At 39.8% G+C, this 17,882-nt stretch overlaps 1 protein-coding gene across 8 annotated transcripts in view; it reads left to right on the plus strand.

The window, feature by feature from the left end:
• WDFY3 (WD repeat and FYVE domain containing 3) overlaps positions 1 to 17,882 on the plus strand; it is a 156,118-nt gene that overhangs the window by 41,038 nt on the left and 97,198 nt on the right. For all 8 annotated transcript variants that reach the window (XM_015624781.3, XM_033513386.1, XM_033513388.1 and 5 more), the window contains 2 exons: positions 10,832 to 11,042; positions 17,613 to 17,736. In XM_015624781.3, the coding sequence (XP_015480267.1) occupies positions 10,863 to 11,042; positions 17,613 to 17,736 (304 nt within the window). In that variant the 5' untranslated portion in view covers positions 10,832 to 10,862. The remainder of the gene's footprint in view (positions 1 to 10,831; positions 11,043 to 17,612; positions 17,737 to 17,882) is intronic.

Raw genomic sequence — 17,882 nt, forward strand, 5'->3', positions numbered from 1 at the left:
TGCAGTTACAGTCTGCTTTGTAGGTTTGTGTTTTTTCTTGTTAAGTGTTTATTTTGTGGGGGGTGTTTTGTCTTTTCCTTCCCCTCTTTTATTTTTTCCTGTTTAATCTTTTATCTGATGCATTCCCTGCTGGGGGTGGAAACCTTGTAGCTCTGATGGGCTACTTCTAAATCCAAACATCTCAGTCCTTTGGATCTGTCCCACGCTTTCTCTGCAGAACAGTGTTCTGGGAGCAGCAGTCTCCCATGTTACTGGGGAGCTAGAGCTGTTTTCTGTAAGGAAAGATTCACAATCAGCTCTTTTGTCTTTACTCTTTGCTCCATGTGAGACTCCTGAGAAGTGTTTCCATGTGTCGTCTGGTGGAGCTGGATCCAAAACCAGGCCGGGAGCCCAAGATGTAATCTAGCTCTACCTGGAATCCTCAGGTGTTTAAGACTGAACATGAGACTGAGAGGGGTTGAATTGCTTTTACTTGCAATTTGTGATTGTCATCCCCAGAGGATCTTCTGCCACCCAGCAGAGAGGGGTCAGGGGAAGGAGAAGCAGAAGAGAGGGAAGGTGAGGAGAAAAACACAGTACTTTTCTCCCATTATTACAATACTTGCTTAGTTACACAAAGCATAGGAGTCTTTACTGTTTTTCCCAGTGGTGGTACCTCTTATGAGGAGCAGCTGAGGGAAGTGAGATTGTTTAGCCTGGGGAAAAGGAGGCTTCGAGAGGACCTCACTGTTCTCTGCAACTACCTGAAAGGAGGTGCTAGTGAGGTGGATGTCAGTCTCTTATCCCAAGTAACAGGATGAGAAGAAATCACAGAATCATTAGGGTTGGAAGGGACCTCTGGAGATCATCCAGTCCAACCCCCCCGCCAAGGCAGGGTCACCTGGAGCAAGTGACACAGGAGCATGTCCAGGTGGATTTGGAATGTCATCAGAGAAGGAGACTTCACAATCTCCCTGGGCAGCCTGTTCCAGGGCTTTGCCACCCTCAGTGTAAAGAAATTCTTCCTCAATGTTGACTTGGAACTTCTTGTGTTTTAGTTTATGGCCATTGCTCCACATCCTGTCACTGCCAGAGAGCCTGGCACCATTCTCTGTTCACCCATCTTTGTGATATTTGTGGGCATTAATGAGATCCCCTTCAGTCTTCTCTTCCCTGGACTAAACAGGTCCGGCTTCTGCAGTCCCTCCTCACGTGAGAGGTGATCCATACCCCTCATTATCTTTGTGTCTCTCCTCTGCATCCTGTCTAGTAGCTCCTTGTCTTTCTTGTCCGAAGGAGTCAAGAATTGAACACAGCACTCCAGATGTGGCCTCACTAGGGCTGAGTAGAGAGGCAGGATCACCTCCCCCAATCTGCCAGATGCACCCCAGGATCCCATTGGCCCCAGCCATCAAATGTCCTCAAATTGTGTCAGGGAAAGCTTTGATTGGGTATTAGGAAAAAAATTCTTCACAGAAGGGATTATCAAGCATTTTAATAGGCTGCCCAGAGAAGAAGGCTGCTCCAGTCACCATCCTTGGAGGTATTTAAAAGATGTGTAGATGAGGCAGTTGGGAACATGGTTTAGTGGTGGATTTAGCAGTGCTGGGTTAGATGCTGGACTTAGTGATCTTATGGGTCTTTTCCAACCTAAATGGTCCCTCAGTTCTGTGCTGTATGGTATGCAGAACTTGATTCCAGTGGAGCTCAGTGGATGCCTTTGGACCATCCTAATTTCAGGCAGTAGATATGTGTACGCAAGTATTTCTGCTGTTTTTCCATTTATCTCTGGACTGAATTGCTAATTATCAGGTCTTGGGCTGTTGTATTTTGTTTTGCACTTAGGAATACCATGAACATGCAGTGTAAAACATTGGGATTATTTGCCCTTATTTACTTCCTATTGCTTCAGAAATAAACAAGCATTTGTGCCCAGGCTTTAATGCTGATTTAAATACAGATACGCTGCAGGTTTTGTTACAATCTTTCTGCCTCAGTGCTAGCAGAGAGGAATTTTATTACATCAGCCAAACATGTGCTGGTAGGATCATTTTGTTGTTTTTCTTATCCGTGTTGTTAGAAACAAGGGTGGCTCTATGGAGACAAATTTTACAGGTAATGGGCTTCTACTTACTGCTCCTTCATATGCAAATTTCCTGAAGGCAGAATAAATATTTTCAATGTATAAATGGCTGGTTTACATGGTTGCAGGAAGTTTTTGCTTTAGATTGCTGTTGAGAAGAAAGCCCACTACCACCAGCACCACAAATGCAGACAGTGTTCCTGTTAAAAAAGTTTGTTAGCTTTTTTAGTTAAATATGAGAACTGTGCTTAGAGTCACTGTTCTTATTACTGAACATGTCCTGTTTGGGGCTACTTTGTTTCCTGCATGATCTTACTGTGAGGATGTACAGGTTCTCTCTCTCTTCTGTTCCAGTTTTGCTGTTTTCCTTTCCCATCTTCCTCACTGCACACTCTCACTCCACATCACTCTGAAAGGTGAATAGACCAAAGCTCTCTTCCCCATGCTTGATGGTGGCTCATTGTTTCACAATTGATTCAAATGCAATAGCTTTCCTAGGAAGGCTGCTTTGCTTTGCTTGTTTATTGTGCATGCAAGAGCCACTCTCCAGAGCAGTGTTTTTATTCCTATGCATTTGTTGATGTCTGCATGCCAACCAAGCACAGCTTGTCTCTTCAAATCCCAGATTATTTTGCTTTTTTGTTTGTTTTTGTATGTGTGTGCCCCCTCCCCTCTCATCCTCTCACCCCTCTTTTGTTTTCTTGGGGCTTCTTACCAGCATTTTCTCTCCTGAATTTCATGGTTTGTCATTGCCATGCAGTTTAGGTCATCAAGCTAAAATTTCAGTTCTGCACTATTCCCAATGGGCTGTTTGTCCAGTTAATAAAAATCAGTTTATTTAGGCCTTTTGAAAACAAAACAAAAACAGAAAACCAGCTTTCAAAGATACTTGAGATATTTTACCACAGAACACGTAAAGAATTTAATTAGAAGTTGCTTTCCAAGAATATTGATGAAGCAAATATTCTGTTCTATTTTGGTTTAAGTTTTTTAACCAGTTGTTACCTATCTTCATAGTATTCTGCATAGTTTTCCTGATGCTGCATAGGTTAGTTGGTTCATAAGCTTCCAATAAAATGTTCTGATTGATTCCTCCATTTCAGATGATTTTGCTGAGGTGCAAATGTTTCTGAGATGTTTCAACTCTGCCAGCATATGTTCAAAACCAAAATGATGTTTCAGTACTTACTTTTCCTCAGTGTGTTTTGCAGCTCCGGATGTTTATAGCAGTATTGAGGTTTGCAGGATGAGTTTGCTTATCTACTGTCTTGCCAACCAGCAGGTGTGAATGGGGATCATTCCCACCCCAAACGTCCAGTTTCAAAGTTCCAGATTAACATTTATCTGACAAATTTTACGTTCCAGAAGTAATCTTCTGGGTTTATAATGTATTCATACTGGCTACACTGAAGAACAGAATTTCTGCTCTCTCAGTCCAAAACCTGTTAACTTACTAGGCATCATTTTTCTATAAATAAGTGCTTCAAAAATATATGTTGGTGAGAAATGTCTCTATTTTTGTCATGTTCTGTGTCTGCTCCAGCCAAGTTGGACTTCGCTTCTGCCTGTCAGGATTTTTGTGTTACACATATTTTTGTCTCTGGTTAGCATATTTTTCTGGTTAAAAATGTCCTTTGCATTCCTTGAGTAGAGGAGGAATTGTATGTCCAGAGCTAGCTCAGACTTTGTGGCAGTCAGAGCTGGATCACCGGCTTCGAGACCACACTGTCACAGGTCAGAAGAGTGGAAAAAATGCCTCAGTGGTATGATTGCATAAGCATGGGCTAAAGGTTTCTTGGAGCCTGTATGTCTATGAATGAACCACCTGAAGGTGCTAATGTTGGTGTCTCCTTTCTAACATAATACCTGTACAGAGCCCTGTACTTTGATCTTCACTGTAACTGATGATTAGGGATAATGAAACATGGCAAGATTGATTGCTTTTCTGCAATGACCATTCCTCATGTCATAAAGCAGAAAGGCTTCTTTTATAAATTAAGAGTTTTGTTTGGTCCTCAGCCCTGCTATGGCAATATATTTCTGCCTTGCACAAATTACTGAAAACCTTTTTCTGGTATAAATATTGTCTTTTTTCTCCAACCTAAGCAGATACCATGGAGCAAGAGCAGTTTGAAGTATGGAATTTTCCATCTTCTTTGACAAATAGCAAACCTAAACTGGTTTTTGGAGATCAGATCTGTGTTTATATGCAGATGAGGTGGTTTAAGACTTTGCATTGAAATTCAGAGATGAAGGTGTGTAGAACCCAGCAGTCAAGTATGGATTTCTGGTAGCCTTAGGGTTGGTTGGATGGTATTTCTTGGTCTTCTTTTGTGAAAAGATGAAGGACCATCTGTTACAGGTACCTCATAGATGAGGTTTTCTGCACCTCCTAGTTGGATGCAGTATTCATTATCTGCCATTTGGCTTCTGGAAAGTCAAAATTAGTCATTCAGTTCCCCTGGCCTTTTTCAAATGCTGCCTTTAAACAAAAAGTGGTGGATATAACTATTCAAATCTTACAAGAGCAGATTTACCTTTTGGTTCTCAGGATTTTGTGTGATAGTTCAAGACAAAATAAGAATCTGTCTTTCATTTTAGTTGTAAAAGATGTAAAGTGTAGAAAGACACCTTAAATCAATGTGTCTCCAGTCTAAATAACCTGTATTTGAGCTTTCTGGCAGTTTGCTTTTTTGGCATTTTCAGTTCTTAAGCTTGGTTGTCAGTTTATTACTGAGCTGAGAAAATGGAAGTCCTTAAGTCTTCCTTAAAGAAAAGCAGTACTTAGAATTGGGTTCATTGTGATGACAGGTCACAATGAGTGCTAAATAAAGATGTAGGAAGTGGAATTATCATCATCCAGACAAAGATCACATTCTAGGTGCAGTGGGACAGATTTGTTCCTCATAGGAAAAGGTGGCACACATTTGCTGCCTTGTGCACTGTTTAATCTTTATGCTCTGTAAGAGTAACTTGTAGCTCCCTTCTGCTTCATCAAGGTGTGAGTTTTGTGCACCATCCCCAGTTGTCTGTGAGCAATGATTGCAGTCACATCCTTTGCCTCCACATGTGCATGGCTAGTCCTTCATGCTCTGAACAATGATGTTGAAGCAGGTTCTTCAGTCCCAAGGGCAGTCTGGATGGTGGGACTGCACTTGAGGTATTGGAGTTGTCTGTGGTTTTCTTGCTCGAAAAGAGCAATGAAGAAAAGTGGTGCAACTTCAGCTGCAGTTTGGAGATTTTCAGCTGGGGTAGGATTTAATACTTTGGTTTCCAGGCTTTATTTTTTAGAGGTGGCAGAAGAAGTATTTGTAGTTGGGAAATGTTTTGTTATAGTAGTGCAAGTAATTTTGGGAAATGTGGTTATTAAAGCATTAGAAAATGCAGTGACAGAGTTGTCTTCTAGATACAAGCTTTGCATAGTAAGTCAGGAGAAGAATAGGCTATTTGTAGAAGTTGAAAGCAGTACTTTATTTTCTTATTTGAACAAAATAAAGTGCAAAAAATTTGTTTGTAAAGGTCATTTTGGTTTAAGTTATTACTAAGTAAGAATATGTGCATTATGAGTCTTTATCAAGAGAGCTCTCCTCCATCCCTGCAGCATAGGTCAAAAGTATCACTGTTATTTAATTGTTATCCTTTACACTGAATTTAAAACATTAACCTTCAGGAAATCTACTCTGTCAGTACTTGCTATTATGTGTCATTATCATGAATAATTTGTGGGAAATGGAAGACTGATAGTCCATGTTTTATATCTTTATCTTTCTCAATAAACAGTTACTAAAGTTCTTCATATTTGTTGAAGCACTAGGAATTTTTGTTTGCAGAGGTTTCAAGAGATTAAGGTCAGATTGAGCATAAGAATGGCATTTATATTATTGCAAATAACAGAGAAATTGTATCTTTAGCTGTGATCTGACTGGAGTTCAGAGAACAAGAAAAACATGTCCTGAATCAGGATAACAAGACATTTTTGTTTGTTCATTTTTTCCTTAGAGGTGTTAAAGCAAAAAATAGCTGCATTGAATTCTCAGGTTTGGATACTACACTGTGAACCGAGACATCTCTGTAAGCAGCTCTTCAACCTGTAGAAACAGATCAGTATTAGCTCTTCTGTTCAACTAAAAAAGATAAGATTAAGTTTTAAGGTGGTAACATAAAGTTCCTCAAGATAAGTTTTGAATTATTTCAGTGCAAAGGAGGAAAAAATCAAACCATACACACAAAAGTTATGACCTTGAAATAATAGTGTGACCTTGAAAATCCTTGCCTGCACACCTTCCATAACTTTCTTAATGATACTTAGCAATGCAAAAAAAGTGGAGTGGGAGTTACTGGTGTTTTCCTGTTGGGGGGATTTGTCAATGAAATAGTTCCTGTTTCAGCCAGATGACTGGATGTTTAACAAGAGGAAATAATAGTGTGGGAATAGGCACTTTTATTACTGGGGCAGAATATGGGATTTGCTTCAGGCTGTCTCTTAGAAGGACCAGGCAACATTCCCCAAAGGCGAGTGTGCCAGTTCAGTCTGTCAGGGCGAGCTCATGGCATCCTTTTCAGCAACACAGCTTGCTTGTGCGTTATTTTCTTTGTGTGTGAGTAGTTGTTTTGTGTTTGGTGGCAGGATTGGTGGGGGGAAGGGAATGGGAGGAAGTAGTTGTGTTACTCGCCGATGTTTTTGTCTACAAAGAGAATTTTTTTATTCCTGCTCAGCTCTAAGCACAAATGGATGTGTATCTAGCCAGTAACAGCTCTTTATTGTTTCCTTTGAAGGCCAGACAATGTCTTTTTGAATAGGGCATATTGGTGATCATCTTTAGAACGTTAGTATTTACTGCGTGGGTAGGGAATCTGAAATTCAGGGAAGAAGTAACAGACCTAGTGGGGAGGGAACTAATAGGTGTGGAATTTACTGATCCTTATGGACTTCTGTGATTGAATATAGCAAGAAGACTCAAATTTTATTTTCCTGAGATAGTTGGGGTGGAGGTGTGTACTGGGGTCCCATTATAATCTGCAAAGAAAGAAGTTGATTCCTGTTTCACTGCTAAGCTGCTGATGTAATACCAATATAGTGCCTGGAGAAACACTTGTGACTGTAATTACTAAGCAGATAATTACCTTGCTGCTTATTTAAATAACATCCTTTTGGAACTAGATGCACAGCTTGGACCTATAATAGCTGTTGTGAAAATGAGTGTGTCTCATGAAGCTTCTGTCTGTCTACTTTTTTTTCTTCACAAATGTTTTGATAGCTGTAGTACTATTACCCATACATTATCATACCCTAACTCAAGTTAATGATTATGTGTGTGTGTGTTGTTTTTCTTGGAGTGTCTTTGAGCTGTGTGAGTTGATGGTATTTTCTGTAATGTAATTTATGATCATTTTTCCCACAGCTTCCACTAACAGTAGAAAACACTTTAAAATATTTTGAAGCGTAGAAGTTAGCTCTTACACTAACTCCAGTGAAACTTCTGGAGAATCTAATGAGTTCATCTTGTGGGATTCCCATATAAATTTAACAGAAAAGTGAAGAACCTTGGTGAATGGCTTTATATCAGAGCTCCTCAAATAGGTCAGCCTTGCTTATGCTCATGGGGAAATGTGCAGCCATCCAACAGCCTGTGGAAAAAAACTAAGGGACTGTTTTTAAAGTTACGATGCTTATGCTGTGTTTTCACTGCTTGCTTCATTTCTCTTCACATGCAGATTCTTCTGCTTCTACTGCTAAGAGAAAACTGTAATGTTTATTATAAGAGCAGTGGTTTTATTGTGCATATTTGTAATCTACTTATCAAGTGTCTTATTTTAGTTTTGTTCTGTACAGAACATGATGCTCTGCAACTGCCATTAGTTAACATTTTTAGCTCTAGTTGCAGAAAGTGGGTACAATAGACTGAAATGCTTCAACTCTTGATAAACTATGTGCCTGTCACAGTGGGGCTGTTTCATAGAACTTCCACTTGCTTTGTTTGTTTTTTAATAATAACTTGTAACTTCTTCCTCAGCTTAAAAAAGCCATACACCCAACAGCTCGAATGTCCAACTGGTGTGCCTGCTTGGACCTGCTGGGGAAGAAAGTCATTAGGGCTGTATAGTAAAGAATGCGGGGCAGCAGTGGGATGTACATGCCAGAAAGAGGGAATGAGAGGCAGGGAAGAGACTCCTGTGCTGAGAAATGGTTTCTGTCCTTGCTATTTCCACAAAACTCCTCCTGAGGTTTTTGGAGCTGCCCTCTAATTGCATCCTTTGTGCACTGGGTGTTTAGCTCTGAGATCACACGCTGAGAGAAGGACATCAGCTGGTCTCTTAAGGGACACAGCACAAGCAAGCAGAAAGATTCATGCATTACAAGGTTGTAGGATTAGCTGCTCTCCAAAGTATCTTCAAATAGATACCATATTATTAGACATCATCAATTTTAGCACAAGGGAGGATGTGTGTGTTCATTGTGTGCATATTGAAGCTTTTGCAATGCCTGTGCTGTGGGGCATATCTGTGAAAGGAAGTTGGTTTATTAGTTGTGATGCATTCTGATCTGGCAGAGCTGAGTGGGATGGAATCCCTGAGGAAGTGCACTGCTGGGTGTGCAGAGCAGCATTTCAGTCCAGGTTGTAGGAACCAAAGTGTAGCATCTTGCTCAGAGGGACGAAGTAACAAAATATTGACCAGCTGCTCATGAAGCATCTGTGGAGAGAGGCAGGAGGCTCTTTGAGGGCTGTAGGAAGTGAGCATGCAGTGTAAGACTCTACTGCAATGCATGTGCAGAGCCAGGCCAAAATCAAGCTCTACAGTAATTTACAAGACTGGTGTTCCCTAACTTTGGGGTTTGCTTCTCTTAATTACTGTGCAGGGTGCTTGATTGTCATGTGCTATAAAGAAGCAGTTGTGAACAGGTCAAGTGACTGTTACTGAAAATACTGGAATATTTTTATTTTTGGCATTAAGGAGTCTGCCAGGTCTTACTGCTGAATTGAAGTCACATGTGATAGTTGCAACTGACTGAGGATTGTGCAGATGCTTTCACTTAGTAGAATAGGAAGACTCTTTTTTTCTATTAACTTTTTGTTAATAGGAAAAGATTTAGGTGTACTGCTTTCTCTTCTGTAGGCCTTATTCTAATCAAAGACAACCTCAGTCAAAATGATTGTAAAGGACAAAGTAGCAATATAACACTGTTCTTTCACTGTTCACTTTCACATATCGAAGATTTGGGCCTAATGCTAGAGGTCCCAGAGCTGACAGCTTTCTTCCCTAGATAGATAATCTATGCTGTGATAATCAGAGAAAATATCACTGGATTTGGGCAGGAAAAGATAAATCACAGAAATTCTTTCAGCTTTCATGTACAATGTATTTCAGATGACATTGCATAGCTAGCCCACACTAGCATTTTTTCTAATAGGAGAGAAACATAGGAGGAGATAATTCTGAAATAACTCCAGAAGTAGTATCTGCTTTGGAATTCGGTTACTTCTGGCGGGGGGGTGGGAGGACAGTTAGGGTTAGCTCCCTCCACTCCCCTATACTTTACGAATATTTTTTATGAACATGTTCCAGAAACATGTACCAGAAAGGTACGTCTTTCTTGGGTTAGAGAGATAGTATTTTTCTTTTATTAATATTTCTTATTGATAGTTAATTGCCTTCACTTTTACAGCTCCAGTTTGTTATTGTTATTTTCCTGGCTTTAGCATCCAGTTACTCTTTCATCACAACTTAATCTTTGGGTTGGAGTTCTTCAGTAATGTCTATTTTCCCTTCGTTGCTCTAATTACAGCATCTTTGGAATCATCACTTCTCATTTTATTAATTGACCCTCTGTGGTAACCTCTCTTTTTGATAATTTAAATAATTAAGTTCTTCAAATTTCTTGCTTCAAGGCATTTTCTACTCTTGAATAATTTTTATAGCTGTTACTGCCCTTTGGTTTTTCAGCTGCATTTAAGCAGTGAGATGTAGGCATTGCAGTTCAGTGGAGAATTTCATTGTTGGTGGCATTTATATATGGAGCAGAAACTGTTTTCCATGTACTCCCCTTACTCCTTCCCTAACAGGAACATGGTTGTGAGATTAGTCCATTTTGCTGCAGTATCCAATTGGCTACATCCATTTCAGGAATTTTTCTGCTCTGACCCTCACACCTTTCATGCAAGGTTCTGCTTGACAGACTTGAGTTGCACAGTTAGAAGACTTTGTCCGTGTTGTTTTGAAAACAGAGGTGCTATTCTGCAAAGCCAGTAGCTGAGTGGTGAGATGAATGGTAGCTCCACTGGATAGTTTTATCTGTTTGGCATAGAAATAAATGTCTGGGAAAAAAAATCTATGCTTGTCTGTATGATAAAGCCAATGTCTGAGAGAGTTGGAAGATCTTGTGTGATTATATTTTAAAGTCCTGTTTTTATTCTAGAATTAATTTGAGAATAGTTTGCATTATGTAGATAACACTGTTGTAAATGCTGTAGGATGTGCACTAAAGGATCGTAAAACTCATCCAATAAAACATACCAAAGCATTTTGCAGTGTTCAAAGCCTGGCCAGCCGTGCTTTCTGCTGGAGAATATTGGATATTTTTCTCTTTCAAGTTGTTGGCTTTAAATCCTCCAGGCACATCCTAATCAATGCCTGGCATATAAAATTAGCTAATGCTCTTAACTGCAGTATAGTACTTACTGTGAGAGAGGGTGCCATGTATTTAAAGGCTTTGATGGAATAATGCCTCAATCTCTTGTACTCAGCAAGTTCCTTTTCCTTTCTGAACAGGATACGAGGGAGCTTCCAGAAGTCAGCCAAGATGAATATGGTGAAGAGGATCATGGGCCGGCCTCGGCAGGAAGAGTGCAGCCCCCAGGACAATGCACTGGGCCTGATGCATCTTCGGCGCCTCTTCACAGAGCTCTGTCATCCTCCACGGCACATGACCCAGAAAGAGCAGGAAGAAAAACTTTACATGATGTTGCCAGTGTTCAACAGGGTAAGCCAGGCAATTTGCAGGAAGTGTTTTCTTTATTTGAATTATCTCTTCATATTTCATATTCCCAAGACCTTTTGGTTCTAGCACAAGAAGTTTTGTCCCACTGCATCCTTTCAGTTTTTCCCTTCTCCTCACACACTGCTGTGTTAGGGCATAAACTTACCTTGGAGATTGCCTTTTTATCACTTTTTCTCAAGTGCAATCCACAGATGCATGTAAACTGATGGCTTTCCTGCAGTTCTCACTGCTATTACAGTCATCTGATTTCCAACCTAAACTTTGGGAACAAGTTTATACCCACTTTTTATGTGTGATAGTACTCTCCTTGAGTCTAAATAGCTCTTCTCCCTTCTTTGCATTTATTGTACTGATGCATATTTTTAGAGATAGCAATCATAGTATGTCTTGTCAACTTTGTTTGTCTGGGCTACACGAGCTGAATAATTGTAATTTGTCATGTGATATATTTTCTATGTTCTTATCACCCTAATAGGCCTTTTTCTATGTATTGAGTGTGAACCCACCTTCGTGGACAAGGGAGATTTTGAACAAATAATCATATATAATAACCACTTCTACTGTATCACTTGTGTTTCACTACTCCCTTGTACTCAGGCACTGAGATTTTGTTTGGAGGCAGAACTATGGGAACTGTCACTGGAATTAATAGGAACTAAATCCTCCTGATGTCTTACATCACTCAGTTACCCTGCCAAGTTATTGTGAATAATAATTTTGATGGTAGTTTAAGGTAGAGATCTAGCTTTCTTTTTTTTCCCTGCTGTGTGGTCTTACTTGTTACTTCTTTTTGGGTGATGGATTTGTGCTTGTATATGCTACACCAGAGAACTGGAATAATCCAAAAACTAAAAGGATGTTTTGTTGAAAGTGTGGCTTATGAAGGTGTTAGAGACTGAGCAGCTTACATGTTTGTGCTGGTTTTGCTGGGATAGAGTTAATTTTCTCTAGTAGCTAGTGTGGGCTGTGTTTTGGAGTTGTGCTGGAAATAATGCTGATAATATGGGGATGTTTTAGTTATTGCTGAGCAGTGCTTACACAGAGGCAAAGCCTTTCTGCTCCTCACCCCACTCTACCAGTGAAGAGGCTGGGAGTGCAAATGGAACTGGTAGGAGACACAGTGACCCCAGCTGACCCAGTGGATATCCCCTACATATGATGTCAGCCTCAGCATATAGAACAGGAGGAAGAAGGAGAAGGAGGTGGGGCGATGTTCAAAGTGATTTGTCTTCCCAAGTCACTGTTACCCGTGATGGGGCCCTGCTCTCCTGGAGAAGAGAAGGCTGGGCACCTGCTTGCCCGTGGAAAGCAGTGAATGAATTCCCTGTTTTGCTTTGCTTGCTTATGTGGCTTTTGCTTGCCCTATTAAACTGTCTTTATCTCAATTAACGAGTTTTCTACCTTTCACCCTGCTGTTTCTTTGCCCTATTCCACCTGAGAGCAATGAGTCAGTGTGGTGCTTAGCTGCCAGCTGAGGTTAAACTACAACAGTACTGTGTAGAAAAATTAATCCTAATGGAGACATAGTATTACTAGGACTTTCAGTCTCCTAGGTAGTGTGCTTTAGTGGATGGATCACTTGAATGCCATTCTGTTGCTCTAGGCCTTATTTCTACTGGTAACCTGTTGTGTGAGTTTGAGAGAAGTAAGCTCAGTTCATATGCCTCCTCTTTAATTTATCTTCTTGGATTATATGCCTCTTAGTTATGGACTTTCTTGATTTGTTTTTACAAATTAGCACAGTAGAATTTTAATCTTGCCTTGAGCCCTTGAAGGTTATTTTGATGCAGTTGTGCTTAGAAATCTCCCTCTGGTGGTTACATGAGGCTGATGCTTCTGGGAAACAGAAGTCCCCCACTTGAGCTTCTTCAGCACTTTACTCCGATATGCAGGTGGAGAAGAATTTTTTCTTAGCCTTTGTGGTAACTACTGGCAGAAGCATTGTATCTATAGAAATTGCAGTCGGTGATGCTACTGGGTTTAAGTAAAACTAGTTCAGCAATGCATGTGCAGCAGTCTAAAGAAAGACTTTGATTAGACTTCTGAGATTAAAAAAAATAGTTAAGTGTTAATTTCCCCATTGTTTATGCCTTTTCTCTTTTCTGTTTTCTTTCTTAATACACATTCTCCCCCACCCCCACCCCATGCCGCTTACTGGCTTGGTCCTAATTCTCAGCTCCTCCTCTGGACTCTGCTGAAGCCTAGTTGAAGTTACTTCATGTCTTGGCACCACTTGTTCTAACTGTCCTTCATTCAGCTCATTTGCTGAAGCATTCTGAAAACCAAATCAGTAGTCCCAAGTTTTCTTTTTACTTCATCAAAATCAGCTCTTGTCTAAATAATCTCAGGTACCATTTATATTCTTGAACAGACTGATGGCTTCTGTGATTTCTATTTGTGTGAATGCATCTTGGCTACTCTTTTTCTCAGTTTTCTTTTTTTTTTGTAGCAGCTTTTCCTTCCCCAGGTTCCCCATGTCTCTTCTATTCTTTGCAGAATCCATCTAGTTTTGTTTCTGGGCTCCTTTCTCTGAGTCCTAGAGACTCTTTTGTACCTTTCTTCACTGAAGTGAACATGCTGAAGGCACATTCTTATGCCAGATGTTTTGTTTTTCAGTCCTACTTCTGGTTGTTTTCTTCTTTCCTCTTCTTCCCCCACAGTTTCCTTGTTTAGTTTAAACATCACTGTCCTCAAGCTCTACCTGCTTTGAGCTTGTGAACTTCTTGGAGCTGTCCTTCATGACACAAATACAGACAAAAACCAGATGTTGTCGCTTCAGTTTTCTGTTACAAAAATCTGGATCATAGCTTGGCATAGTGAGGAAAGCAGCTGTTGTTTCTGCTCTTCCACTGCCTTTCTTACAGACCTTGATAGCTATTATCAGTCATGGATGAACTGGGATAGTGTAACCCAAACAAAACTGATTTTTCTTGATCAGTCAGGTCTCATCCTGTCTCTGTTATAGGGGGATCATGTAAAGGCATTCTTGTTTTCTCATATTCAAGAGACTGAGCAGTTGTGATGCCATCTATTTCTGCTTTTGCAGTTTGCCTCTTTAGATTCCCGGTTAATGCCACCTTCTTTTGATGTTCACATACAGAGTCTGCTGTGGTTTCCTCGGCTTACCTAGTTTTATGTCTTCTGGAGCGTCAACTCTTTTTGGTACAGCTTGTTTTGGAAAAATCCTGCTAGCTTCGTAACTGCAGGTTACAGAAAGACAAGCTCTGATTGGAATAAAAAATAGTATAAGAAAAAAAATCTCATTTTCTAAAGAGTCTTGGAAGCGATTTTCAGTGGCAGATACGGTAAATTTTGGTTCACTCTAAAATTCTGACACAACTTTTCTCTGAGAAGGGACAGTTTTGCTGACAGGAAACACGAGAACATTATTAGTAGTTCCTTTCTAATTTTTTTTCTTGTTTCTCAAATATAATATTTTGCTGCATATGTTTTAAATGATCCTTAAATAAGTTGATTCAAATTCAGACTCTGAATCCATCCATCAGTTACTTTGCATGGCTATCTTTATTCTGGTCAAGAATTTTAAATGTGATTGAGTACTTTTTCTGTTACTGCCTTAAGAAAAGATTATGAGGGTGTATCATAAAAGCATTTTCTCTCACAAAATTGGGATGTCTGTATTAGGAGGAGGAACTTCAAACAAATTGTGACTCTCAGATCAAAACTTTATGCCATTCCTTAATGTGTAGTCCAGAATGTCTCCTATACAAGAGTGGTGAGCTTTTGGAAGTGGGAGCTGCATGTGTTTGGCTGGAATCAGTGTGTGTGTGCGCGCACAAAATGAAGTAAGGAGTCCTGGGAGAAGTGTTATTTTGGCTGAGTGCAGAGATCTAGAGTGAAGAAAGTAACTCTGCTTCCCAGAGGCATGCAAGTGGGCAGCAGCAGACAGCCAGTTAAATAACCAGGGTATCCAGGAGCTTTTTTAAGTCTTTCTTGCTTAGCAGTGGAGTTGAGGTTTTTTTCCTTTCATCAGAGGTATCTCGAGTTTTGTACAAAATGCAGCTTCATCTCCTTTTTACTTTTTTTTATTTTGAGGATTATTAATCAGTAAATTCAGTAGAGCTAAAGCATTCTTAAGTTTGATTTATAGATAGAGCATATCTCAAACCTGCTGTGCATAAAACCATCTTGATAGTTCTGGTAACAAGTGGGTTTACAAATCATTTATTTTTCTTCGTTGTTCAGGGAGGCTTATGAAATGATGAATCACATAGTAATGAAAAGCTAAATTGGTGCATAATTAGCAAAAGATCAGCCCCATGGAAGAGTAGTCAAAAGGCTTCTTTCAGAGTTCAGTGAGTTTGTGGAAGCATTGCTTTACCAATGTGGTGGTAACGCTTGTGCAGTGTGTGAGAAAAGTGGATGGAATGATGAAGAGGCTGGTTTTGAATAAGTGGTATATCATTACATTATCTTGAAAGAGCCTTGCTTTTCCTTATTAAAAAGACTATTTACTGCTAAAATGTGTAAATCCTGCTGCTGGTTTTTACTACTACTTTTAGTCAAAGGGTATATAAATATCCTACGGAGATGCTTATTCTACATTGTGCAAACTTGGTCATGGGGCAACTAATTAAAATCCACTTTACCTCAGTTAACCTTTTACTGTAGCTCTGAGTTATCTGCATTTCCTAGGAACTGCTGACAAATCTGAGCAAGCTCAAGACGGGTAACAGGGCCGATGGTTTTTCCTCTTCACTTGGTCTGGGTGTGAAAGAGCTTTAAACAATTAGTGATGACAAGATCCTAATGTGCATTCTGATCTAGATAATCTTGCTTATGTTATGTGAACATGCAAACCTCAAGGCCCTCTTCCCTTTTTACAGCCTTGTGGAAGTTAGGAGCTCTTGGATGAATTGGGGGCTGATGCAGACAACTGCAAAAGGAGGTCTTGTGAAATATTTAGGGACGCTAGGCATGTTGTGTAGTCAGTAATTCAAATGAGGGGTGTTTTTCTTGGTCTGCAGAAAACAGTTGTCTGTCAGTAATGTCTGGTCTGCCATTTGCTTGCTTTAATGATAATGGTGGTCAAAATTTCCAGTATGAAAAATATTTAAACCTTTGGTGAAAACTATTTTTATTTTGAGGAAACTGAGTGTTCCATTTCAATGTTGTATTTCTGGCTCCATTTATCATGACTTTGCAATGGAAGTAGACAGGAAAAATATTTTTGGCTGTTTTGTGATGTGCCAGAGCAACTGATACTAAGCAAGGTAAGAAGTCAAACTTCAACAAAGGTTATTCTTCCTTCTGCCTTTTAAGTCTTCTTCAGTGACTTAGGGCTGGCATCACAGTTACCTTGCATAAGCCAACCTTACCTGTTGGCTGTAATCGTGGATTTCACTGGATGTCCCTACACTTGAGAATGACCTCTGCCGAGTATGTCAGCAGCTCAGCTGTAGTAGGATAATTGGGTCACCCAGAGAAGGGATACAAGGGTGAAGCAGATGCTGAGTCCAAATCAACTGTACTGTTGCAGAGCACATCCTCCTTCAGGGAGGCCAGCATAACCTGGAGAAGCTGTAGAACTTAACTTTTGCTGGAAAAATACTGTCATATTTTATGCTCATCAGGGACATTCCTGAATGTTACATAAATATCTATAAGAGAGAAAAATTTATACAAGCAGGACTGTTCAGGTGTTTAGCAGGCTATTCTATTTCTTCAGCACTACACAAGTGATGATACCATATTTGGATTGCATGCTTTGTTTTACAATTAATATTGTGGGTTTATTGTGACCATTTTAGTGCGAGTTTTACATTGGAAACATGGATAAAGACTCCTTTTTTGTGCAGTCTTGAATGAAGAGTAAATTATTGTAGCAACTAGCTAATCCATTTTGAGATGTGTTCCACAGCTTAGTGCAATACCACAGAGCTAACACATTTCTCCCTGTTATATGTGATCTAATGCATTATTTAATAACAAAATCAATGCTTAATCATGAAGAATAAGTTACTAAAATTAAGTGAAAATTTATAAAAAAAGCCCGTTATGTTCAGGAGGATCTCAAAAGAGGAGACTAAGTCCTTGATATCAGCAACATGGGAGCCTTCCTGGTATTGTCAGTTTATTGAGGAAGGACATAACAGGGCAGTTTGAATTCCTAGTCCTTTTAAAAGACTTTACACATGTCATTCTATTTAGGTCCAATAGATAGTAAAGGAGTTGATCTTAAAAACAGAATTCCTGTTGGAGAATTTGGTCTGTTGCCTGTTCTTTACCCCATTAGGTGCAATCTCAGTCTTTTGGGGCTCTGCAGGGTTTTCGTCTTGCAAGAAAACCTAAAACTTTCTTTTCCCCTCCATTCATCAGATTTTACATCCTTGAATGAGGTCTGAATTCCAGCTCTGAACATATCTTAGAGCATGCACTGTGCAAACCACTGCAGTGATGAATGCTGCAGCATGTAAAGAAAAACTTGTAATCTCCACAGCAATACTTCTTCACAGAGGAACATGGTGATTTGTAGTGATCCTTGTAAAGTGAGTGATTTTTTTTAATGCATCCATTTTTCTCTTGGTTTAGGTGTTTGGAAATGCTCCTCCAAGTACAATGACAGAGAAATTTTCGGACCTCCTGCAGTTTACTACTCAAGTGTCACGATTGATGGTGACTGAAATTCGACGGAGAGCATCGAATAAGTCCACAGGTATTGCATGGGGCACAAGGGTGGCCTTTTCTACATCAGTGCCTCATGATTTTCAGATCGGTCAGAATACTACCAGCTGCCATTCACAGCAACAGTACAGGCTCAGAAACTGAATTTTTAGCAAAGAAAATGTGTTGTCTTTTGTT

Source organism: Parus major, chromosome 4, assembly GCF_001522545.3.
Source record: "Parus major isolate Abel chromosome 4, Parus_major1.1, whole genome shotgun sequence".
NCBI classification, from domain to species: Eukaryota; Metazoa; Chordata; class Aves; order Passeriformes; family Paridae; genus Parus; species Parus major.